The sequence below is a fragment of the Lissotriton helveticus genome, chromosome 6 (assembly GCF_964261635.1).
Source record: "Lissotriton helveticus chromosome 6, aLisHel1.1, whole genome shotgun sequence".
NCBI classification, from domain to species: Eukaryota; Metazoa; Chordata; class Amphibia; order Caudata; family Salamandridae; genus Lissotriton; species Lissotriton helveticus.
The window spans coordinates 1,084,247,860-1,084,274,564 of NC_136067.1; the positions used below are offsets into that span (position 1 = coordinate 1,084,247,860).

General features: G+C 49.5%; 1 protein-coding gene across 1 annotated transcript in view; it reads left to right on the forward strand.

The window, feature by feature from the left end:
- Positions 1–25,757, forward strand: part of NUP133 (nucleoporin 133) — a 1,231,428-nt gene extending 1,205,671 nt beyond the window's left edge. The window contains exon 26 of the mRNA XM_078648729.1: positions 25,516–25,757. Within this exon, the coding sequence (XP_078504855.1) occupies positions 25,516–25,652 (137 nt within the window). The 3' untranslated portion in view covers positions 25,653–25,757. The remainder of the gene's footprint in view (positions 1–25,515) is intronic.
- Positions 25,758–26,705: the final 948 nt, after the last annotated feature.

The following is a 26,705-nucleotide window of genomic DNA, read 5'->3' on the forward strand; positions in this document are numbered from 1 at the left end:
TGGGTATGATGAGGATGAGTATGGAGAGGGTTGGGAGGGGTCTGAGGACCCTCTATCCCGTGCCTGCCAGTATGATGTGGACTGGGTAGGTGATCTGGGTGATGCCAGTGGCCTGGACGAGTCGCCCAACCCTGGGTTTGTCTCCCCGTCCCCTGTGGCGTCTGAGGCAGGTGCTGCCTATTCGGTGGTCCTGATGAGGGCTGCCAAGGCCTTGCACCTTGAGCTCCCCGTTGCGAAGGTCAAACCGAACATTCTGACCGAAGTGTTTAAACCGCAGTCATGCCCCCAGGAGCCTCTGCTGCCGTTTAATGAGGCCCTGACGGATGTCCTTTTGGGCACCTGGTCCAGGCCCGCTTCTGGTGCGCCGGTTGACCGGAATGTTGCAAGGCGTCACCGTCCATGCTCGGACGACCCTGCCTTTTTATCCACCCATCCCTCCCCGGAGAGTCTGGTGATCCAGGCCTCCACTTCGCAGTCCGCATTTCCGTCGGCTCCGCCCGATCGGGAATCAAAGCGGTATGACCAATTTGGTAAAAAGGTCTTTTCCTCTTTGAGCGCTGGACTGCGGTCTTACCTGTGGGATACGGTCGAGGAGTGTCTGCCGCAATGCCCCCAGGAGGTGCGGGACAAGCTCACCCGGGCCTTAGTTGAAGGCCGGGATGCGGCGCGGTACTCGATCCGTTGTGGTCTTGACACGACCGACTCGCTGGGTCGGGCGATGTCCACAACGGTGGCGATTCGTCGCCATGCTTGGCTGAGATCTGCCAACTTCTCGCCAGATGTCCAAAATTCACTCATGGACATGCCATTTGATGGCAGTCGCCTGTTTGGTGACAAAGCGGACCACGCGCTGGAGCGCTTCAAGGACTCCAGGGTCACGGCCAAGTCCTTGGGTCTTTCGACCCAGCGCCAGCAGACGGGTTCGTTTCGGCCCTTTCGTGGCCAAGGGAGGGGAGGTCCCACACGTGCTGCCAGCCACGCGAAGCAGAGCGCTCCCCAGCGTGGTGGCGGCCGTGGTTTCCGCCGTGGTGGCGGTAGAGGCCAGCGGCGTGGTCAGTCCACGCCTCCCTCCGCTGCTGCGTCCAAGCCTTCCTAGTCCGAGCTTTCGGGCTCACGTGACACCAGTGGGTGGCAGGGTTCGCCATCACCACTCCCGCTGGCGCGCGATAACATCGGACAGGTGGGTGCTGCAGCTTGTCCGAAGGGGCTATGCCCTCCCCTTCGAGTCCACTCCTCCAGCCATGCCACCGCAGAACCACCGTGTGTCGGGGGACCACTTGACACTTCTGCAGGAGGAAGTTACGGCCCTCTTGGCCAAGGGGGCCATCGAGCGCGTTCCTGGGCCAGAAGTAGGGTGTGGTTGCTACTCCCACTACTTTCTGGTGCCCAAGAAGGACAAAGGAGGCCTGCGTCCTATCTTGGACCTACGGAACGTCAACGGCTTCCTCCGGAAGGAGAAGTTCAAGATGTTGACTTTGGCTCAGGTCTTGGCTGCTCTAGACCCACAAGACTGGATGGTAGCGTTGGACTTGCAGGATGCGTATTTTCACATCCCCGTCCTGCCGGCCCACCGCCGTTACCTGCGGTTCACGGTAGGCCACGAGCACTTTCAGTTTATTGTGCTCCCCTTCGGCCTTACCAGCGCCCCACGGGTGTTCACGAAAGTGATGGCGGTGGTCGCAGCTCATCTGCGCCGGTTAGGGGTGTCAGTCTTCCCCTACCTCGACGACTGGTTGTTGAAGGCGGGCTCGCCCCAGACAGTCGTCCACCACCTTCAGATGACGGCAGACCTCCTGCACGAGCTGGGGTTTTCCATCAATGTGCCGAAATCACACCTGTCTCCCTCTCAAAAGCTCCTTTTCATCGGAGCGGTTCTCGACTCGGCGCAGTTTCGGGTTTATCCCCCGGAACGGCGGGTCCGGGATATTCAGGCTCTGATTCCCATCTTTCAGCCGTTACCCCGGGTTTCGGTCAGGTTGACGCTGCGGCTTCTGGGGCTGATGGCCTCCTGCATCCTACTGGTGCATCACGCCAGGTGGCGGATGCGGGCTCTGCAGTGGGACCTGAAGTTTCAGTGGGCCCAGCATCAGGGCAACCTATCCGACCATGTCCTGATCTCGGAGGGCACTGCGAGACAGTTGCAGTGGTGGCTTACGGACCGCGATTGGGTCAGAGGCAGATCCCTCTCCCTTCCCCAACCGGAGCACGTGGTTGTGACGGACGCGTCCCTCCAGGGCTGGGGTGGCCACTTGGGAGAGGCGGAGATCAGAGGCATCTGGTCTCCGGCGGAGTATGGTGGACTGCCTGCCCTGGTGTGCCCGGAGAGACTAGTGATCTGCGCTCTCGATACCCCCCCAATGCTGTCCGCGACGGGGAGACATCGGTCGGATGTATGGGTGCTTGCTCAGTGTGTGGGGTCTCGTCCACGGACGCCATCTTTGGATACTCCAGTTTTGATGACTACTGGCGCTTTCTACGCTCTTCTGCGGCTGCTGCTGCCATCTGGGCTGGGCAGGTTGTTCCTGGGTGATGTCTACATTTCTATCGCTGCTGCGCTCCTGACAGGGGATTGGACAGATTTTCTGAGACGATATCCTGCTTTCCTGGGATTACACGGTTTACTTGTTCCATTCAAGATGGCTACGGTGCTACTGGACCACGTCGACATTCTTGACCGCCGGGGACAAGGTTGATCTTTCCCTCTCAATCACCGTGATGCCGTATACTGTTGAGACTGGAGATGAAGGACGGTACTATGAAGCGGGACTTTGTCATTACGCCGGGCGGGGGGGGGGGTTGGGTGGGGGTGTCTCCTCCTATGTTCTGACTGTTGTTACTCGTGCCGCTGGGTTGCTGATGGTTAGTCGGGGATGTTCGAAGTTTATCCTGTATCGATGATGGGGTCAGGGGTTGGGCGGCCTGAGTAGTACTCTTCGAGAGCGGGTCTGTTTCTCTCCTCCTCCACTCTTTCTTTCTTTTATATACTTCTTCTTCTATATTTCGGGTGACTCTGGGCGACAGGCACGCTGTTTAGTGGGGTAGGCCATAGCCATTACAGTGATGTAGGGTGGGGAGGGTATTTTGTTATTTTAGTTTGTTTTATTCTATGGTCCCTTTTTGCTTTCTTTCCAGGGGGTGGACTATGTCCTTTTGTTTTTATCTCCTTCATTTCGTAAGCGTCGGCACTTTCTCCTGTTTCGGGGCTGGAGGGCTGTCTATTTGGCGTCCCATTCAATTGTTTGCCATGATTTGTCTTTTATATTTGAACCCTTTTGGGGGCATAGCCTGTGTTTGGGTCTCGCAATACGGTGATTATCTGACTGCGTGGGGGGCTGTATCCCTCCCGTCCCCCCCCCCCTCTTTTTCTGTGTATGTTGCATGACACCCTGGTAGATATGGCCGTTGCCTCCTCTATATATTATAAAATGAAACCTTTCTTATCCTGGCGCTTCCTATGTAGCGATGTTATTCCACGTTTATCTTGTATTCTTTCTTTTACCGTACACATTGATGTTGCTCCTCTTTGACTCTCCTGATTTTGCGGCCGGCCCGTGTGGTTGTAGGCCTGCGCTTGTACTGATATTGTTCCTCAATAAAGGTTTTAAAAAAAAAAAAAAACAATTGACCACATTTTCAGATTACAAATGCTTTTCTCGAAATCTGTTCTTATAGAGGGTGACAGCCTCTATCTAATTTTTGTGGACCTTAAGTCCGCATTTGACCTGGTCTTGAGGGGAAAACTATGGGCACTCCTATTCGAGATGGCTGTTCCACCATATCTCTGCCACCAATTGGAATGCCTCCATGAAGGCAATCATGCCCAAATTAGGTTTGGCAAAAATGGCGAAATAACTATCCCGCTGCCGGTGGAAAGAGGTGTACGCCAATGCTGTGTCCTGGCCCCAACACTTTCTTGCCTCTTTATCAACGGCTTACTAGAATCATAGATTGCAGGGAAAGACATCGACGCTCCCAGGCTGGCAAATCGTAAAATACCTGCGATGATGTTTGCGGATGACACCCTCCTCCTCCTCTCTAAATCACCTATGGGAATCCAAAGGGCCCTTAACATCTTTAGTGCCGTTTGTAGAAACCGGGGTTTGGAGATCAACCTGCAAAAAAACAAGTAAATGGTGTTCAATGCAAGCAATAGTACCCGGCACAATCCCTGTCTAGATGGGAACCTGCTAGAGAGGGTGTCCATCTTTGAGTACCTCCGGATCATGCTCACAAACAATTTGAACTGTGGTGCTCAAATCCAGAAAGCAAGCCTAAAGCTGGGACAGACAATGGGGGGCTAACAAAGGTACTTAGGAGCTGCACCCATAAATCCATAGGCCCGGCAGTGGAAATATAAAGTACAAGCCAGGGGTGCTGCCCTGTACGGTGCTGAAATCTGGGGTCATCGTTCCCCGGGCTCTCTAGTGAGCATCGAGAACTCCTTTGCTAGGCAACTGTTGGGTCTTCCCCCTAGCTCCCCATTGACGCCACTTAGAGGTGACCTGGGGATTAGACCAATTGCGGATGAAGCTGCCCTTAGCCTGTGGAGCACTCCTGAACTGGCTGCATGTAGGAGGGCGCGGAGTGAAGTGTTGAGTCTTCAGGGTTTCAGGTAAACTTGCCTGGCTGGCACACATTAGGAATACCTGTGTCGCCATGGGGAGGGGCAACCTGTGGTCTAACCCAGAAAAAAACTCCCTTGTTACCCCTAGGAAGGTCCTGATGGAGAGTTATAGGGAGCACAAACTAACTCGGGTACTAGGGAGCCCCTTATTCGTCCGATTAACACTCGAGTTTTTAGAAGTAAAACCACAATATAGACAAAACCGGCTTTGGACGATTTCCAACCATTCTTGGCCAAGAAATTGTACTTACAGTTCAGACATGGGGTGCTCCCGTTGCATGCATTTACCAGCTATTGGGCTGCCCAGTCTGTAACAACATAGAGGAGACAGAAACTCACGTGATATTTTTCTGCTAGGGATATAAAAGGGCAAGGCCTCGATGGCTCCTCCAGTTATGCAGTAATTTGGGATCCAGACACTGTAGAAAGGTTTATAGGCTATTGAAATATGACACACATCCACCCATCGTGTTTTCCGTTGCACGTCTCTTATTTTCAATGTGGTGCACTCGCAGTGTCATTCTAAAGAAGACCCCCTAGTTCTGGGCAATGTAAAGTTTTATACCTTTTATAATGGCCCAGCTTACTGGTCATCTCTATTCTCCTTTATAGGATTGTCCTATGATGCTAGATGAGGGCCACCTTGACTGTAATAGAATCGCTAGGATGGGTCTATCGCAATGGCGTTGGTGCTAACCAGGTGGTGCACACGCACTTTACAGAGTACGGTTCCAGAGCAATGTAAAAACTTCAGTTGTAATGCACAAATATTTTACTGAAATTGTTTCCTTATGATTTTATTATCAACGTAAAAGTTCATAGTTGCCTAAATACTTATTCCTTAGATTATTTACTTAGAGTTGAGTTTGGAGGGTTCGTCGAACTGGCCATATATTGTTCATGTATAGGCATCTTACTAAATGTATTCTTTCAAATGAATGCAATAGCTTCTAGAGTGCATTTACAATGCACATGCACTTTATGACTCCCCCATTCAAATAATAGCTCTGGGCTGTGGGGTGAGTTAGTGGGGCATCTTAGATGATAGGGTAACATGATCCCTCCTGTGCAATGTCCTTGCCATGTTAATGGCATTGGCGTTGCCTAGGATTCGCACATGGCCTTTCTTGACTACTATTTCAGAGCAATGTAAAAAAATTATTTGATTCTGATGTACTGCACAAACGCTTTACTGAAAATAATCTCTTAAGAACTTTTAAGCACTGCAAAAATGCACGAACTGCCTGAATATTCACTCTATAGAATGTGCACACAGCATAGAGTACTTTGGGTTCACCGAAATGGCTACCTTTTACTAGCGTACACACATTTTATTAAATTTACTTTTCCAAATAATGCAAATTCCTCCAGATTCCCTGAATACCGCACATGCACTTTATGATTCCCTCACACAATTAAGAGTTATGGACTTTGGGGCGAGCAAGCGGGACTTTGGAGAGGACTATGTAACACGAGTTGAAGTTTATACCTTTAATGCGCTAATTGGTGCACCTCCCCGTGGAACGGTTATGTTATTGAGTTAAATGTAATGTATTGTATTTAATTTGTGCTTTTATGGCCACACTGGCCGAAATAAAGTTGTTGATGATTATGATGATGATGATATGATGAATGCTCATCTTTATAATGTTTTACAACATTTGTATTTGCATATGTTTCATTAAGGGAAGGGTATTTTTAATGAAATTTAAATTGGTAGAACAAAGACAATCCTAACTTCAGTTTAATAGTGGCGGCCAACAGGTCCAACGTTGTGTTGCTCATGTGAATTTATTGAAAAACCATGTACCGCATAAAAGGTACAAGTATTTGGGCGAAAACCTTGCTCATGACCTTAGGTCATTTCCTGACAAGCACCTTTTGTAAACATGGACATAGAGGAAAGACAAACGTGGTGCATGGTTTTCCAATAAGCAAAACAGCATGAGACCCTTTTTAGGTCTCGGCTAGCGTAGGCTGCGCACATGCGCAGTCTCGCTGGCGAGATTTAATGACTCTCAGTAGCGAGGGTTAACCCCGCCCCTCTTCTCCATTGGCTGGACTCCTAAACGGCGTCCAGCCATTGGAGAAGAGGTCTCAGTTACGTCATTCTTTGGTTGTAAGCCCTGTCCTTTTCAGATGGGGGGGCGTGTTTTTAGTTTTGTTCTACCTGTAACGTTGTCAGTGGAAAACACGCCCCCCAGTCTGAAAAGGACGGGGCTTACAGACACAAGGCGTGCAGGCAGCGTGAGCAAGACACGCTGTAGACTCGCTGTCCCAAGGGCTCTTTTATTGGGCACCATTTAGGGATCACGCTGCCTTCATGCGGACGTCACTGTCCCTCCTCCCGCTGCAGCAGCAGTGAGTCAGCGCCATGCGAGGGAGACTCCCGGGGCCGTGCGTGTGCCCGCCTATGCAGCGTGTTATAGAGTGGCTTTGAAATGCAGATTTTTTGTCACGGATATCACTTTGAACGTGCGCTGTGTGCCCCCGATCACTGCCGCCGGCCCAGGAGCCGCGAGAGCACTTTGTTTGCCTTCACCGGGCCCAGAGTCCGTCGACGTCCGCACCAAGCGGAGCTGGTATTGGGGCTTGTTCTTTCTTCTACCCTTTGGTTTAACCCTTCACTCTCTCAATTTCTTTGATCACATGTCAATGATATGGCTCGCCGCGTGTCTCCCTCCTTCTGTCCGCCGCAGCCCCCACATCTTGAAGTAATCAGGAGCGGGGAAGGGTCTGCCCCCCTCGCATCTCAGGTTAAAGGAGAGGGTCCACAAAAATGTGGTAGAGCCATTACAGGAAACCCGAGAAGGCTTCACCAGGGACTCCAATTGCCATCGCGTTAGGATTGATTAGAGACCAGCAGTACCGTAATGACCCGTGGAAAGGACGGGGCTTAGAGAAACTTCCATCCGACTGTTCTCAAGAATGAGCGCATAGCCGCTATTAATAGAATAGCCATTGCCCACGTTCTGTCTGTTTTTAAGTGGCTCCTGGAATGATCCCGAGGATAAATAGGTTCTCAATAAGCGTGAATCCGCCGACAGGTTGTGAGCACTGGAGTCAAACTAGACTCGTTTTCCAATGCACACTAAATCGTTGCAATCATGGTGGTATGTTTTAACGTGTCTCATTCTTAAGCGTATTAATCAGTAATATTCATAATTTTTTATGCATTAAGAATTCCTACCAAAATTTGCTTTTGTTTAATTGCAAACCAAGCGTTTTCAAGTTTTTATTCACACCTCTGGACTAAATCGCACAATAAATCTTTGAACTGAATTGGCTTGTTAGTGACGTTGTTCGTGCCTGATCCTAGAATGGATTCCGTTCAATATCTATCCTGCCCTCTGGAAACTGCATTGGGTAGGCTTATACTGTACTGCATCTCCGGAAGTAGGGGCAGAGGAGGTGCTTGGTGGCAAGTAGGCTAGGCTGCACTTCTACGTCACGTTCTTTGCATATGAGGTGGTGCTGCTTGCTGACTGGATCTGCTGTCACCGGTTTACGTCGGTCCTCTCCTGCTCCAGTTCCAGTCTGTGCGTGATTGACGTCTCTGCAGCACTTGTTAACCACATTCTGCCTGCGACTCAGCCGAAAACTGCTGAGGTGGCATAGCAAATGAATAAGAACTTAAAAGAGGTCGTAAATAAACGGTTTTTAGCAGAAACTGAACCGTGATAATATACGAATGATATGTTTTTGAAATGTGCAAATAAACCTCAATCCCGGGGCTGTTCTATTAACTAATGGCAGAATTATTGACATGTCATATCTGTCCGAATAAGTATGCTCATTCATATAACCCTCTGTCGCTTTGTCATTTGATAAATCCTAACATAATCGAATTTCGATTAACTCCAATTTAACAAGCGCCGCACCTTTAAGACACCTTGGCTTCGGTACCCTCGAGCCACACTGAATCCGCTGTCCCTTTTGTTGACCGGTCTCGCTGTCTTTTTTACAAGGTAACCCTCCTGGGCAATATTTTTTCCTGGCGAACATTCTTTTTGTTTAACTCGCCAAGTTATTTTCGCAAATCATTTACCGTGTTTTAAATCGAGTGTATTAGACACTAGTAAAATATGCTTAAATATAAACACGAACGTATGAAATCACGAAAAATCAAATAATACATTCGGACAGGATACCTAAGAAGGACTGAAATAAATAAACACTGAAAAGATTTTTTTTTGTTTTTCAATGCAACTAGATCGCTCACCTTCCTGCACACGCCTACAAGAGAGCCTTCTAAACCAGCCTCTGTAAGATAGATGGGCAAGGTGTTTACTGCAAGTACTAGCCCCTCCCAAGCAGCCTCGGGCGATAAGTCTAGCTACGTTTAACAGAAACCTGGGGCACCGGTTACCGCTAAGAAAATAGACATATTTGTTCGATGCAGAAATGATAGGCAACGAGTTGCAAATGTAAGACCGACCGTTGTTTTGATTTTGGGTTAGCCTCATCCAGCCGCAGCATATAGTCCTTGTGGGGTTGGGAGAAGGGAGCTCGAAGGCGGACACTACGAGGAATGCGGCAGACTGTAAAGGATGACACACTTGGGATACGGTTGAACAGTTTTACTTGATACCAACAACCCCGCCTGCTGCAGACTCTCAAAACCGAGGAAGACAAATTGGCGTTTCTAATGGTTGTGGGACTGTTTACATCATAAGTGTTCGCATTTATGACACGGGCAGAAAACATTCATGGGACTGAGTAACGTAAAGGGCAGCATGCTATCATGTGACTAAGGAACATTCCAGAAGGATACCTAGATTGTGTGTGTGGCTCTGTGTGTGTGGCTCTGTGTGTGGCTCTGTGTGTGTGGCTCTGTGTGTGTGGCTCTGTGTGTGTGTGTGGCTCTGTGTGTGTGTGGCTCTGTGTGTGTGTGGCTCTGTGTGTGTGTGGCTCTGTGTGTGTGTGGCTCTGTGTGTGTGTGGCTCTGTGTGTGTGTGTATGTGGCTCTGTGTGTGTGTATGTGGCTCTGTGTGTGTGTGTATGTGGCTCTGTGTGTGTGTGTGCATGTGGCTCTGTGTGTGTGTGTGCATGTGGCTCTGTGTGTGTGTGTGTATGTGGCTCTGTGTGTGTGTGTGTGTGTGTGTGTGGCTCTGTGTGTGTGTGTGTGTGTGTGTGTGTGGCTCTGTGTTTGTGTGTTTGGCTCTGTGTGTGTGTGTGGCTCTGTGTGTGTGGCTCTGTGTGTGTGGCTCTGTGTGTGTGGCTCTGTGTGTGTGTGTGGCTCTGTGTGTGTGTGGCTCTGTGTGTGTGTGGCTCTGTGTGTGTGTGGCTCTGTGTGTGTGTGTGGCTCTGTGTGTGTGTGTGTATGTGGTTCTGTGTGTGTGTGTATGTGGCTGTGTGTGTGTGTGTGCATGTGGCTCTGTGTGTGTGTGTGTGTGTGTGTATGTGGCTCTGTGTGTGTGTGGCTCTGTGTGTGTTTGTGTGTTTGGCTCTGTGTGTGTGTGTGGCTCTGTGTGTGTGTGTATGTGGCTCTGTGTGTGTGTGTGTGCATGTGGCTCTGTGTGTGTGTGTGTGTATGTGGCTCTGTGTGTGTGTGTGTGTGTGTGTGTGTGGCTCTGTGTGTGTGTGTGTGTGTGTGTGTGTGGCTCTGTGTTTGTGTGTTTGGCTCTGTGTGTGTGTGTGGCTCTGTGTGTGTGTGTGGCTCTGTGTGTGTGGCTCTGTGTGTGTGGCTCTGTGTGTGTGTGTGGCTCTGTGTGTGTGTGGCTCTGTGTGTGTGTGGCTCTGTGTGTGTGTGGCTCTGTGTGTATGTGTGGCTCTGTGTGTGTGTGTGTGTGTATGTGGCTCTGTGTGTGTGTGGCTCTGTGTGTGTTTGTGTGTTTGGCTCTGTGTGTGTGTGGCTCTGTGTGTGTGTGTGGCTCTGTGTGTGTGGCTCTGTGTGTGTTTTCTCCCAGTTCATCAGAATTCTGAGAAACTGCTCATGCAGGGAGGACTACTTTAGAGAAAGTGCAATTCTGGCCACCAAACTCAGAGACAGGCGATATCCTAGAAGAATTGTTAAGAATGCTCTTAAGCGAGCATGGTACAGACCACGGGAGACCCTGTTAACCCCTACCCCCAAGAAAAACCAAGATAGGATAGCCTGCGTGACCACTTTTTCCCCATTGTCGAACAAACTTCGAAAAATGATACTTCACCATTGGCCAATCATTAATGCGGGCATTGTGGAAATTGAGCGACCATTGTTCGCTTTCAAAAATAGTAAAAACTTGAAGGATCACCTGTTCCGCGCAGCCCTTCCTAGCCCTTCTCACCCTTCCACTCTTGAAGATGTATGGGGTCTGTCACCCATTGTTGGACATGTGAAATGTGGTGGGTGTAGCGTGTGTGACTTGACTATTGAAGGCAAATCTATGGTATTCAACAACGTCACTTTCAAAAGTAACGCTCTTTCTAATTGTAATACAAGTAATGTTGTATATCTGATCCAGTGTCCGTGTAGTAAAATCTATGTTGGGCAAACATCACAGAAAGTCAAGACACGTATTTGCCAACACAGAAGTCGTATTAGATGTCAAACCCCTAATGCCCCGCTTGTGGAACACTTCGCCAATGCCAACCACAGCGAAGACGATATTCGATGGACCATATTGAAAGTCTTGAAACTACCACCAAGTGGTGGCAGCATGTCGCATCTTCTGAATAAGGAAGAACTTAGATGCATAATTATGCTGGACTCAATTCAGAATGGACTAAATCGCACAGAGGATTGGGCCGCTCTACTCTGATCGCTTTAAAAAGGGACATCACATGATTGTACGACTGCACTTCTGAGCCTTGAGCAGTAACGGACTATGACATTCCTTTTTTTTTTTTTTTTAAACCTTTATTCAGCTTATGAACAGTACACAGCGTCTGCCTACAACCACTACGGGCCGGCCGCTATGACATACAGAAACAGTACAGGTCATCGCAATAGGCGGAAAGCTAAAACAATAGTGCTACAGTGCGTCAGTAGCAAACGTAAAAAGAATCATGCAGGTTTCATTTTCTCAAAGTTAAAGAGGATCGTACATTCAGATCAGAGCCGAGAAGGGCGGGCCCTACGACATAATATCAACCAAAGGGACCGCAACAATTAAAGTCATGCATAAAACATTGCAAACAGCATACCCGAACAATATACCACATTCCGCGCCCTCTTGGGCCCACCCAGTCGACATACCACGTCAGGATATTGTGCAAACGTAGCCACTAAAAGTAGGACATGAAAGGGCACGAGGCGTGGCTTGGATGCCGAGGAGGTAGGCTGCGTGAGCTCGGAGCTCCGTGCCCGATCCCGGATAATATCCTGATAATTCATTTGAACCCCGAGATAAAGAACATAATCCGATACTAGACGATACTGCGGAGGGTCCGGAACCCACGGAGGGCGACACCGAGCCTTCCCACAGCAGTAACTCGACTCTGAAAGCTAAACTTGGCCGGGAAGTCGCGGACCCCAAAATGGCGGCGAGGGCAGGAGATAGCTAGAGACGGAGACGTCTGCTCGGAGACCCACCGCAGATTATTCCTAACCACGCTAGAGGCGTTGGTGGCTGCATCGCGCCCCTCCCCGGGTGCCAGTTGGACAATAGGCGCGCCCTTGGACGGTGGTTGAGGACCGTCTCAGGCTTGGGGCAATAGCGGTGCGGCAGTGACCCGGAGGAGAGGACCCCGGCCCTCTAGCGCGACTGGCGCGGGCTGGGCCGCGGACGCTTGGTGCTGCCTGCCTCTTGGTGACATTTCTGGGCCTGAGCACTAGGCCGGAGATCGGTGCCCGGCGACGTTCGGAGGAAGACCTGGTGCGCACTTGCAGACCGTCACCCGTCCAGGCCCCAATGGGGAAGCCGAAGGGGAAGAGTGATGGCGTGACTGACGCTGAGACGGCGGACGGAGCGGAGAGAGACCAAGCGGCGTTACAGCGGATGCAGGACCGTATCTTGGAAGCCATCGCTACCACGAAGGATGCCCTGCAGCGAGATATAGCTCAGGTGGCAACGGGCTTGGGTCTCTTGAAGGCCGACAACGACAAACTGAGGGACAGGGTGAAATCTGTGGAATCTACGATCAAAGACTTGGCCCCGGCCCAGGCAACGGTAAAGGCCCAGATGGCCGACGTGATGGACCGTCTGAAGGTGTTAGAAAGGAGGGCCGAGGATGCGGAAAACAGGAACAGGCGCAACAACGTACGCCTGGTGGGCCTGCCGGAGAAAATTGAGGGCGACGACATGGTGGGCTATTTAGATAACTGGCTGCGGACGGAGGTGGCGCCTGAAGGTCTGTCCCCCTTCTTCTCCCTGGAGCGGGCGCATAGAGTTCCGGCGCGTCCGCCAGCATTGGGCCTTCCACCTCGCCCGGTGGTGTTCAAGTTGCTCCATTACCGGGACAGGGACTGGCTTCTGCAGAGGGCGAGAGAGGCAGGGCCCTTCCAAGTGGAAAATAGCAGAGTCACCATGTTCCCGGACTACACATTTGAGACTCAGCGACTCCGGGCAAACTTCCTGTCCCTCAAGCGGGAGCTCCGCCAGGAAGGCATCAAGTACTCCCTGTTTTTCCCTGCCAAGCTCAGAGTGGTGGTGGATGAAAAATCTTTATTCTTCACGTCTTCCGCGGACGCATTGGAATGGTGGGACACTTATAAGGCTGGTACGGACGGTGCTAAGGCCAGGGAGGTAGAGGCTAAGATGGACAGGCCGATCAGGCAATCACAACGGATCGGGAGGAACCGCAAGAGGACCGGGAAACCATCGATGTCGCAGACGGAGGCGGAGAGGCAGGCGGCCCTGCAGGCGGTGGTGGACTTATCCAGAGCCGCCAGAACTCAGTCTGAGAAGGGTACGGATTCGGAGGCCCCGGGCACGGGCTCAGAGACAGGACAATCGGAATTTGGCGGAGCCCGGGGCCCTAGTGTGACGCCGCAGACCTCGGGAGAAATCCTGGAGGCGTGCTGAACTGGTTTGGCGGAATGGACTAGCTGGATGGACACCGGGGCGATGGACCCGCATCGGATGTTGACTGAGGTTTTGGGGGGCTGTAATGTGGGGATTGTGGGATGGAGATCGCGGGGCTGATTTGTTGGAAGTTTTCTAGCATTGAGCCGCGCCTTACTGGCCCCTAAGGTCATCGCAGTGGAGACTGCGAACATTACCACCTTTCCTTGAGGGGTGGTCGGGAGTGTTGGTTTGGATGGGGGTACTTCCAGCTGTGGGGGGGCCTGTCCTGGGGGGGTGGGAGTTGCGAGCGGTTGGGGTTGCTCGGGGGGTTGTGGTTCTTGGAGGGGTATGGCTTCCTGTTTGGGGGGGATGGGGGGGAGGGCCCGTGGTCGCGGGATTTATACGACCACTGTTCTTTACTGTTTGGTCCGGTTGTGTAGGGGGGAATGGCTAATACCGGAGCGTTGAAATGTGTGACCTGGAATGTGCGGGGTATGCAGTCCATGACGCGCAGACATAAGATTCAGGCGTACCTCAAGCGTAGGGGGGTTCACATAGCGTTCCTGCAGGAGACGCACCTAAATAAGCAAGAGGGGGCGGCTCTCCAAAGGCGCTGGAGGGGGCAGTTATTCTATACGACATTCTCGGCATTTGCGAGGGGGACTTTGATTTGGATACGGGCGGGGGTCCCCTTCCAGGTATCGAAGTCGTCGATAGACCCAGAGGGCAGGTATGTGGCGGTGGAGGGACGGCTGAGAGGCAGGATGATTTCTCTCTGTAATGTGTATGCTCCTAATGTAGATCTGCCTGCTTTCTTGTCTACCATATCGGGCAAATTGGCGGGTTATTTGGCGGGGCCGGTCCTCTTGGGGGGAGACTTCAACTCAGTTGAGGATGTGTTACTAGATAGATCCCATCCCCCGCTGCGCGCGTCCCCGGCACATAGGATCGCCAAGCGTAGAATGGAATGGCGGGAGAGCTGGACCCTTACGGATGCATGGAGGGCGTTGCACCCCACCATTAGGGACTACTCCTTTCACTCGCACCTACATGATTTGCATGTGAGGCTGGATGCGTTTCTGTGTGCGGAATGTGTGCTCCCAGCGGTGGGAGGGGCGGAATACTTGGCCAGGACGATATCAGACCACAACCCCTTGTTGATGTCTCTGGAATGGATGGTGACTGTTAACTGCGTGCCAACCTGGCGCCTGCAACCTGATACCCTGGACGACCTGTTGTTCAGGGAGGCCCTGAGTGAACGTATTGAGGGGTACTTTGAGGAGAACGGTGGCTCGGCTTCCACGAGGGCGGTTGAATGGGACACTTTCAAGGTGGTGGTGCGGGGACACTGTATTGGGCACACGGCGGGAGCGCGGAAGACTCTGTTGGATGATTTAGACAAGGCTGAGACGCGACTGAGAGATTTTGAGAGGAGGCGCCCGAATCACCCTGAACTGCAGGAGGAGCTTAGCGGGGCGCGGGAAGGGATGGCGGTGGAGCTGGAGCGGCTGCGTAGCTTCGACCATAAGGCGTACGTGACGAGGGCGCATGCGGAAGGTGATAAGGCGGGGGCGATGTTGGCTTGGCTTGCTAACCCTATCCGGGGGGGAGGGCCGATCATGAGGATCCAGGAACCAGGGGAGGAGCCTTGCCACTCCCAACCCGGGATCCTGAACAAGTTCCGAGCTTATTATGATGGGCTTTATCTAAGTGGTGAAACGGGTGGGACGGATGAGCTTGGGGAGTTTTTAGACGGGTTGGAGTTGCCACGAGTGGAGGACTCGGAGGCAGAAGAATTAGGACGGCCCATCTCCCTCGGAGAAATAGGCTGTGCTGTAAAACAGATGGCTAGAAACAAGACCCCGGGCCTCGACGGTCTACCGATCGAATTTTATGGCAAATTCCTAGAACGTCTTGCTCCACGGCTGCGCGAGGTATATAATGAGGCGCAGGAGATAGGCCGACTCCCGGGCTCTATGCGCGAGGCCCTCATGATTCCACTATTAAAGCCGGGCAGGGAGAGTGCGGCACTGTCCTCGTATCGTCCGTTATCTATGTTGACGACGGACTATAAGATCCTCAGTAAAATTCTGGCCAACAGACTACTAGTGCACATGACGAGCCTGGTTCATGGTGACCAGTGCGGTTTCATACCAACGCGCAATACCACTCATAACATCCGTAGACTCACGAGACTGATGGGTGCGGAGTGGCCGGACACCGTCTCCCCATTTGTCCTATCCATCGACATTGAGAAGGCATTTGACAGCCTCGAATGGGGATATCTGTATGAGGTGATGCGTCGCTTTGGGTTGGGTGACGGTTATATACGGTGGACCAAGGTACTCTACACTGAGGCGGTAGCTAGGGTCCGGGTGGGGGCACTGATCTCGAGCCAATACCCGATTAGGCGTGGTACTAGAAAGGGTTGCTCCCTGTCCCCGCTGCTGTTTGCGTTGGCAATGGAACCCTTCGCTGCGGTAGCCAGACTGGGCCGCCATTATGCAGGCCTGTCTTTTAGGGGGAGGCCACACCTCATATCCCTATATGCGGATGACCTGTTGATGTTTTTGGCCGATGCCGGCGCCGACCTTCAGGGGGCGCGGAAGCTACTGGAGCAGTTCGGTGGGCTGTCGGGACTGAGGGTCAACTGGCCCAAATCCTGTCTATTTCCCCTGAGGTCGGGAGAGCTGTGTCCACTCACTGCTCAGGAACTCCGTTGGGAGCCGCGCTGCCTACATTATCTAGGGGTTTATGTTTACCACACCCCATCCGACCTGCTGGAAGGCAACATAATTCGCTGTATTAACGCCTTGCGTGGGTCTATGGACTTCTGGGCGTCTCTACCGCTCTCCCTGGCTGGTAGAATTTCCCTGCTTAAAATGGTAGCTCTACCCAGGCTACTATATTATTTTAGGACACTGCCGGTATGGATCCCGAGTTCGATTTTCAAACGTCTGAGGTCACGTGTTATAGCGTTCCTGTGGGGCACGGGTAGGAGACGCATAGCGCTCGATACGCTGTTGCGCCCCAAAGATGAGGGGGGTATGGCAGTGCCCGACTTCGAGGGCTATTACCTCGCCGCGCAGCTGCAGACTTTTACTCAGGAAGTGGCTAGAGCGTATAGAGGCCCCGAAGACATGAGAGCCGTAGGCACCCCACGACACGTTCTAGCTTATATTACGCTACACCAGAAACTCCGAGTGGGAGACCTGACGACAGAGGAACGGACTTTCCGTCTATGTTGGGATCGAGCCCGTAAACGGGCGGGTGTCCGCCTTATGTATGCCCCCGAAATACCGCTGGGAATGGTCACTGCCCTCCCACATGGAGGTGATTGGTCACGCTTGTTAGAGTGGGAGGAGGCGGGAGTGCACGTGCTCGGAGACCTCTACGAAGATGGGGTGTTACTCCCATTTCAGGACCTGCAGGAGAGATTTGACCTACCGAGGGGCGACTACCTGCTGCACGCGGCAGTCACGGGCGCCATGCGAGCCCATTGGGGGGATGGGCTGAAAGAACCGGGCACCGCGATGGCCTGCCAGTACGCCATGATGGCAGCCGGAACCTTTAAGGCCGTCACGTGCCTGTACTCGAGAATGCAGCGGGAGGCCTTACAGCCTTTAGCAGCTCTAAAAGCCAAGTGGGAGCTGGACCTCCAGATGGAGATACCAGACACGACCTGGGGCCAACTGCTGAGGAGGGCGCGGAAGAGCTCGAGGAATGCAAGGTTTCAATTGATCCACTTTTATGTTGTCCACAGGGCGTATCTCACGCCCGGGAAACTCCGCCAGTACTTTGGGACGACCGACGCTGCTTGCCCCAGGTGTACTACAGCGGGGGCGGACCTATGTCATATGCTGTGGGACTGCCCTACGTTGGGCGACTATTGGCAGGAAGTTGGGCGGGCCCTTAACGGCGCGACGGACAGGAATATCCACTATACCAAAGCTGTTGGCATCCTTCACTGGTTCCCACACACACCTAGGAATACGCTGTCGAGTAAATTCATAGACTTAGGGCTTATCTTAGCCAAGCGGGAGATCACACGTAATTGGAAGTCCAAAGTGGGGCCCACGTATAAAAGATGGTATGGGGAGTGTCTGAGATGGGCCGCATGTGATAGTACCTTACGATACCAGATGGCTTGGAGGTCGAATGACGAGAAAGCGCTGGAAAGGGCGACTGCATGGGAGGTGATGGTGCAGGCGCTCAGGGATGTAGACGATGGGGGGCAGGAAGGCGAAAGCGAACTAGATGGAGCGGACCCTGACACTACACAGGAGAACACATCTTAGTGAATGTTTGCTTCCTCCTTGACACACCGGGCACTAATGCATGATTGCCCAAGCGCAACGCGACCACGGGGGAGGGTGGGTAGGAAGCTAGATTGGAGGGTTGTTGGGGTACCGAAATTAAGAGTGGTGGGGGGGAGTAAATTGCGAAAGCATTCCAGGGATGTATGCATAATGAAGCGGTCAGACACTGTAAAAAGAACGGAACCAGAATGGTTATGGAGCCACACATTTCAAGAGCGGGATGACTTCCCCGGATGGAGAACAATTGTCTTTAATGATGTCGGCTCTTGTCATGCTACTTTTGATGCATACCATGTCTGTACATTTATACTGGTGATGCAATAAAAATGATGTTATAAAAAAAAAAAATGAAAGGGCACGCTTTATAGCAGAGAGAAAGGATCCGGCGTCATACAATAAAGGGACTGTCATGGGGAACAAGCCATGTAGGAGGAAAACACTCACCACAATTTTGTCAGGAAGAGAAGGCAGGAGAAGCAAACAGGCAACAGTTACGTACTATCATCAACGCCAGACACACAAAGTCCCAGAAGCTGCGTGAACCTCAGGAGCACAAAGTACAAAACCTACCCAAAAGGAACACCACCCGGCCCCGGGCCCCATCCAAACACACGAGAATAAGGAAAATTACAAAAAAGGAAAAACAAAGGAAGAAAAAGGGGACAGCAAAGAGCAAAAGAGAAAAAAGAGGGCCATAGGAACATAAAACAATACATAACAACATCCCCCCACCCTGCACCACTGCGTATGACTAAGGCCCACCCCCCTAGCAGCGTGCCTGTCGCCCATAGAAACCCGAAATATAGAGAACTAAAAAGAAGAGAAAGAAAAAGAAGAAATATTACACACATGTGAAACCGGAGGAGGGCCAAATGTACGCAGCTCAAAAGAAACCAACAGGATATTCGCGGCCGCCCAACCCATCGAACCCCAATGAAAACAGATCCAGTGTCCATACATCACAGTCCCAGTAAGCAAACAGCAGTAAACAAAGCGAAAAGGATTGTCAACCTTGTCCCTGACGATCCAGCGTGGCAGCGAAAATCGAGAAGAAAACCGCCCACCAGAGTAACAGGGACCGCTGCAAGTGCCATGGCCGGACAGGGCGTCGTACACGAAGGCCAGTCCAACACAAAGCCATGTGGGCCATCGGCGAATCAAGAAGAGCCGTGCTCAATATCAGTCCTCCATAAGTGAACAGTGGGAGCAGAAGCGGCGCACCCAGGACACCAGAGGAAGAAGCAGCAGCAGGTCCAGAATTAAGTGTAAGACATGGCGCCCAATGCTGACCTCCCCTCAGCTGCGCCAGTCCAGGAGTCGCACCTTCCTCCACGATAGTTGCAGACAGCGTCGCCGCGGCATTCAATTCTCGCACCTCCAGCGTCTCAATGCACATCAGGATAGATAGCTCACAGTGCTCGGGCTCAGGGTATGGCGAAGCGCTCTGCATACGTTCTCCATCTCGGATAGTTGAGGATAGCGTAGACAAGATGGAGTCCAAGCGGCCCCCCAGGTCCCGGGTGTGACCGACCCAAGCAGTTCGCAAGGCAGCCAGGGCGCCCAGAATCGAAGCGATCTGGAGGGGAACCTCCGGAGAGTAGGATAATGTAGCTCTACGCAGACGAGGGTCAACGACCAGGGCCGGTCCTCGAGACCACATGCCGGCATCCCCTTCCCGCAGTTCGTCATCCCATGGGCGCCCCGGCAAGAACAGCGAGGTCACAGGGACATGGGCAGCAAGGTCCATACCAAAGCGGCACACGGGCGTAGTGTGCAATCGGCCGAGGTAAACACCCTCATTAGTTGGTGAAGCCACCCAGCACAATCGCGGAGCACTCGGTGCAAAATGGCCCCCCCTCACTGCTCCGCAAAGGGAAGGAACAGGGGGATACAAAAGTAGCACCGGCAGCTGTGAGACTAATCAAGTGCCGAGGTGAAAATGAAGGAGAGCGCGTCGCTGCAGATAGTCCAAGCGGTCGCCGCGTCCCGCTGATCGACTCCGCACCGCCGTCCGTGGCCGTCGTCGGGGTGGCCGGAGCACGTCTGCTCCAAGAACAAAGAGAAGGTCGCCGCCATCAACAGCAGAAAGAAAACAGGGACATTCGATCAGTTCTGCCGAAGGGATCACAACGGGAGACACACCGCTGGAATCAGCGCAACTTCCCAGGTCCGATACCGCTTCAGGAAGAACGGATAGGTAACAGGATGTGCAGCGGTACGGAGGGAAGAAGAGCGAAGTGGCGGAGCTAAGAGTTTAGGCGGCCATCATGTTTCCAGGCTAGGCTCCTCCCTCCTATGACATTCCTAATACCATCAATTGTTGTTCTTAATACTGTACTGAACCATGAGCAGTGACGAACTATGATGTTTCTAATTTCACCAATTGTTGCTTTTAATGTTGTACTGTGTGTTTTAGGAATAAGGAAACCCTTGCGTGTAATGTGTATATATTTCTGGGCTGCCCACGGAGCATGAACACTTCTGTTACGTCGCACTGCCAATTTTTGGCACTTCTAAACAGCATGGAACTTCTCACTGACGGTTTTCGTCATATCTGTCACCACTAGGCCAGGTCTCCAACACGACCCCATTCCAAGATGGCCGCCGCGCAACCCATTCCCAAGTCCCCCCTCGCTGTCTACACGCAGCCACCTGGTATACCTCAAAAAGACTTCCGGGTTCATAGATAGCCTCACACGAATTCCGTGCTGTCGGGTGTATTGACCATCGAGTCCACCGACGTTCAGAATATCGCCCGATTGTGGAGCTTTACCGTGGCTTCGTGGAGCTTTACCGTGGCTTCGCCACCAAACCACGGAAGGTAAGCACACCACGCCCCCGGCCATTGCAGAGCCATGTTGGCACTTTGCCTACGACTCTCCCTCAGCCTCCTCTGATTTATGTATATTATTCTTTCAGCTGGTTTGGAGGTATTGCCGCGCAACGGGAGCATCGTACTCCCTCAGCAGTAAAAAACATCAACCCCAAAACGCCCCCCCCTACTAAGAGGGCGCCCACACGAGGTCCTCGATACCCATCTCTGTTTTGAGACCGTAGCAAGAGGTAATAATTAATTCTCCCATGCCGCTGTACCTTTCCACTGTGAGGGCGAACATAGCAATTAATTAATCTCTGATTCCCTAGGCTTTGAAAGACTTGCAAAAAGTTCGCGCCAAACGGAGCATTCTCAAGCTCAAAGATCCGACCAACGTTCCACTTTGGAAACCCACAGGTCAGCAGATCGGTTCCCCACAAGTCCATTTCTCAACACTGCGCCGATTTCATAACTCGTTAGTGTTATGTGCACGCACTATATTTTACTATGTTTTGACTCACTCGATCTGCACCAGTGAACCCCAGACCAATAATAGTATTGCCTGCGAGACCCTTCGGGTCACATAGATGCATTCGCGCACATGGTCACAAACGACGCATGGATTGAAGTCACTACGACGTGCTCTAGTAGCAATATCTCACCGTGTGGCACCTAGCACAACGCACTTCGAAATTGCCCGTGCACCCCGGAGTTTTCAACAGCCAGCACAATGACGGTTCTTTGCCATTATGTTCAATCAATGTACGCATGGCCAGGTGAAGAAGTGTTGCTATATACAGAATAAGAGCCAAGCATGTGGCACACCTTTGAATCTGGCTTGACACTTGGAGTACGTTTTTTTAATAATCTCTGTAATTTGAGAATTCTGATTTATTTTGTTATGTCCTTTTTTCTGTCTTTATTCCTACAGGCGTATCAAATTTAAACAGGCAACTAATCACAAAGTCCTGATGATGATCCCGGTTCATTAGGAGCCAGGGGATCGAAACGTCGTCGACAATTTAAACAGTTCTGCAATATATCCATTGAGTTTATCGTGATTGCAGTGACTGTTTGTCTAAACTTGCGCATTAGTTAACTACTTGCAAGGGACATGTGGCTCCTACGTTTTCTTGCCTGATATTGTGTGTTTTTCCTATTTCTACCTTTCTCTAAACTGTAGGTTAGTTGACTCTTGGATAGGTACAGGCTTGTACCCTATCAAATATTGAAATTGACCCTCTGCGTGGTTACTTAATTATTTTTGATCAATTTGAATAAAAATTCCCTGACCCGGCTGGGTACAGGAACAATAGATATAGCACTGACTCAAGTCTATAACTTCATTGTGTACACAACTGAATTAGCTTTAGGACCTTTGTTTTCTACAATAAGTTGTCCGCCCATGGTCCGAAGGTATCCATTGGGTTCCCTTGTTATAATTAAAAAGTCTTGATTTTGGGTTAGCCTCCATCCAGCTGCAGCATATAGTCCTTGTGGGGTTGGGAGAGGGAGCTCTAAGGCGGACACTACGAGGAATGCGGCAGACTGTAAAGGATGACACACTTGGGATACGGTTGAACAGTTTTACTTGATGCCAACAACCCCGCCTGCTGCAGACTCTCAAAACCGAGGAAGACAAATTGGCGTTTCTAATGGTTGTGAGACTGTTTATATCGTAAGTGTTCGCATTTATGACACGGGCAGCAAACATTCATGGGACTGAGTAACGTAAAGGGCAGCATGCTATCATGTGACTAAGGAACATTCCAGAAGGATACCTAGATTGTGTGGCTCTGTGTGTGTGTGTGTGTGTGTGTGTGGCTCTGTGTGTGTGTGTGTGTGTGGCTCTGTGTGTGTGTGTGTGGCTCTGTGTGTGTGTGTGTGGCTCTGTGTGTGTGTGTGTGGCTCTGTGTGTGTGTGGCTCTGTGTGTGTGTGTGTGGCTCTGTGTGTGTGTGTGGCTCTGTGTGTGTGTGTGGCTCTGTGTGTGTGTGTGGCTCTGTGTGTGTGTGTGTGTATGTGGCTCTGTGTGTGTGTGTGTATGTGGCTCTGTGTGTGTGGCTCTGTGTGTGTGTGTGTGGCTTTGTGTTTGTGTGTTTGGCTCTGTGCGTGTGTGTGTGTGTGTGGCTCTGTGTGTGTGGCTCTGTGTGTGTGGCTCTATGTGTGTGTGGCTCTGTCTGTGTGTGTGTGTGGGTCTGTGTGTGTGGCTCTGTGTGTGTGTGTGGCTCTGTGTGTGTGTGGCTCTGTGTGTGTGTGTGTGTGTGTGTGTGTGTGGCTGTGTGTGTGTGTGTGGCTCAGCGTGTGTGTGTGGCTCTGGGTGTGTGTGCAAATGCAGTAGGTCTCGCATTTGTGAGCGATTAAGCTATTGGCATTGTAAATGACAGTTCCATTTATTTATCTGTTTTCAAAACCAACCCATAAATAAAAAGTTTGTCATTTACAATGCCAATAGCTCTAACGTTTGCAAAGGCGAGACTGCTGCATTGTAAAGTCCACTACTCACTGTCTACTCACTCTATACAGCTAACTCAACTCACTACTACTTACACAATTACTAAAAAAAATTGTATTACTCAATAATACTCCCTATTAATGCCTATTACTCTGTAGTACTCACTACCACTCTACTACACACTCTATACTCCTCTAAAATAAAAATATCTACTAGTCACTATTAATCACTCTACAACTCACTCTCTACTACTAACTCTCTACTACTCATTTTATAATACCCTACTCACACTATACTGATAACTATATCTACAATATACTACTAACTCGCCACACCTCAAATACTCTATACTGCTCAATAAAATACTATATAATACTCTAATCCTAATAATCTCCACTACTCTACTCACTAATATTTCTCTACTACACACTCTCTACTACTATAAATAATTATACTAATAACTTTCTACACTATTAATCCCTATTTACTCTATGGTATTTACTACTACTCTACTACACACTATATAAAACTATCTAATACTCACTAGTACTCACTCTACCACTAACTCTCTAATACTCAATTTATAATGCCCTGCTAAAACTATTCTAATAACTATGTCTACAAATTCCTACTTACTCATTAATACTCACTATAATACTTTGTATTAAAACTCTATAATACTTTACTAACTACTCACTCAACTACTACTGTAAGCTACTCACACTTTACTCAATCTCTAGTACTCTCTAATACTATCAAATCACACTCTACTATTAACTCAACTAATAACACTCTAATACACCCTCTAACTACTCTCTTCTACATACAAGTCACACTCCTCACATCTCACTAAATTACACTATCCACAATTGTATACTCACTCTCTACTACTCTCTACTACACTCTAATACTAAAAAGTGCTAACTACTGCTCTCTAATATATACTCTATTTTAAGTCATTCGCTACTCACTATACTAAATTGATATACTACTCCATATACTATCTATAACTCACTACACTACATCTATTTCTATCTACTACTTTTCATTACTCACTACTACTCTCTCTACTACTCACTAACTCCTACACGCTCTCTACACACTAGCTACTACTCACTCTATACGACTCTCTACTAATCTACACTACTCACTAACTACTATTGCCTACAACTCACTCCTACACTACTCTATACAAGTATACTCTCTATTAATCAACTAGTCACTCTCTACTAACAATTAATCACTGCTAATACTCTCTACTACTCTTTAATGCTTAACAATTGCCATTGTAAATGACAATACCATATATGTATCGGTTTAAAAAAAAACTATAAATGAAAAAAATAACATTTGCAATGCCAATAGCTCTAACTTTAACAAAGACGAGATCATTGCATTGTAAAGGCTTGTTGTATGTATGTGGGGAAAGTGGCGGCTTTCTCCATTGGCTGGCACCTGCTCTACAAGATCCTCACTGTGAATTCCTGTTGATGGTTGGCTCTGATGTGTATATATAATGTTATTTTTTAAGAGGGCTGCAAAGCATTGCCTGGCAGCTCTAAACCACTTTTACACTTTATATGCCTTTTTTTCCTTTCTGGTTTTTTTATATTCAAGTTACTGATCTAACAAGGCTTCCCATCATGTCAGGTTGGCAAATTAAATGGCCATCGGCTTCAAGATGCAGGTTCACGCCTTGTGTGCTTGCGTTTCAATGCCGGTGGGTATCTTGGGATGGGTTTTCTTCATTAGGAAACCCATTCCGAAATCCCCATTGCATGCATGTGTGCACTCCTTCAGATATCCACATGCATACGATTGCAAAAAAAGCCATGGCAAAGTCAGTAGCTCAGCATTTAAATGCCAAGACATACTGATTTGCCACTTTTGGGTGGAGTTTTTGGTATTTGTGGGTGGCCCACACCTTCATTACCGGGTGTTTGCATTCAAATCCAAGCTATTTAGTGTAGCTCAGTCCACTCTTGTAGTCAGGGATGGGTGTGTCATTACATATAACCCCAATCCTTGGTCCAATGTTTGCATATATGTTTAGGTTTTCAGCACGTTTGAAGGGCTAGATATTTTCTAATCATAGCTATATTCACATGTAAGACACTCCTGCCGTAGAAAGTTTTTTTGTCTGCTGTACTTTCCTTCCTATGTTACCCAGTCAAAAAAACTCTGGGCAGTAGCTGTCATTGTTGCACCGATCTCTGCACCCTTTTTTGAGCACTGAGCACCGTCACTTATTGACTTGAAAGACGTCTTATCCTTGTCATATTACTTACCATTGTGTCAGGCAGCTTGCCCAAATGCATATTTTGTGTGTGTTAATATGTATGTAATCTACATACAATGTGTTTTTATGTTGCAGGGGTTGTGCTTAAAGAATATCTGCCAGAAGTGAAAGACGTGTTACAAGCAGAGGAACTTGGAAACCTAAGATCGAATCCCTACTTCGAATTTGTGCTTAAGGCAAATTATGAACATTATTCCCAGGGACAATCATAAGCTACTAGAATTTTACCCTTCAGACATTTAGTGACTAGGAAAATTGTGTCAGTTAGATTCATGCATTTACATTTACTTTTGTAATAAAGCATATTCTGTACAGCAGCGATTTTGTTTTGTGATTTTTTTTTTACCTGAAAGGTTATATTTGTGCTTAACCAGTGTTTTTCATAAATAGCATTCACGTTTTCATATAAAGTCTACCTCATCACTCATCTTTAATGAATGCAGGTAAGCCACTCTTAACAGAGAATACTAACCAAGCCAACTTTAGACGTCTCATCGTGCAGATGTAATCTATACAGAGTTCCATCTCTGTGGTTTTTAGAAATAGGATTTCTGGTTGGCTAGGGCTTGCGCCTAAGCCAGGCAGACCCCACCACTCTAGTCAGGGCAAGGGAGTTACTCGCCAAAGATAACCCCTGCCCACCCCCTTGGTAGCTTGGCACGAGCAGTCAGGCTTAACCCGGAAGCCATGTATAAAGCATTTGCGCAACCCTCACAGCAACAACATACTAGGCACACCACAAAAGGAACTCCACACTAGGTTATATCAAAAATAGCCTTTGTATTATCATAAAACACATTAGAATAGTAATCGCACAATATACTTTGTGCCAACTGGCACTGGGCAATATTTACAGGGGATTATATACACATGACAGGGCCACTTGGACCACTGTCAGAATCATCACTTAGTAAAGATAGTAAACGGAGAACATATAATAAGCATAGAACACAGCCAGTAATTACTGACAAACAGTGGACTCAGCATCATCCTGTAACATAAATCATATTATGCACAGTATCACATTAGGCGTGAAATATATCCTGCGCCAACCTCATAAGCCGAAACATATTATACCATAACCTCCTAAGCATAGCTCACCTTAGGAAATAATATCACTAGCATAAACCACAGTAGAGGATAACTCAAACATAAATACAGTATGCAAAACCTTATAATCATAAACCACATTCAGAGGCATAAAACAGGGTGCGTAAATCATACTACATAAATCACATTTCCTAGTACCACATCCATCACATTAG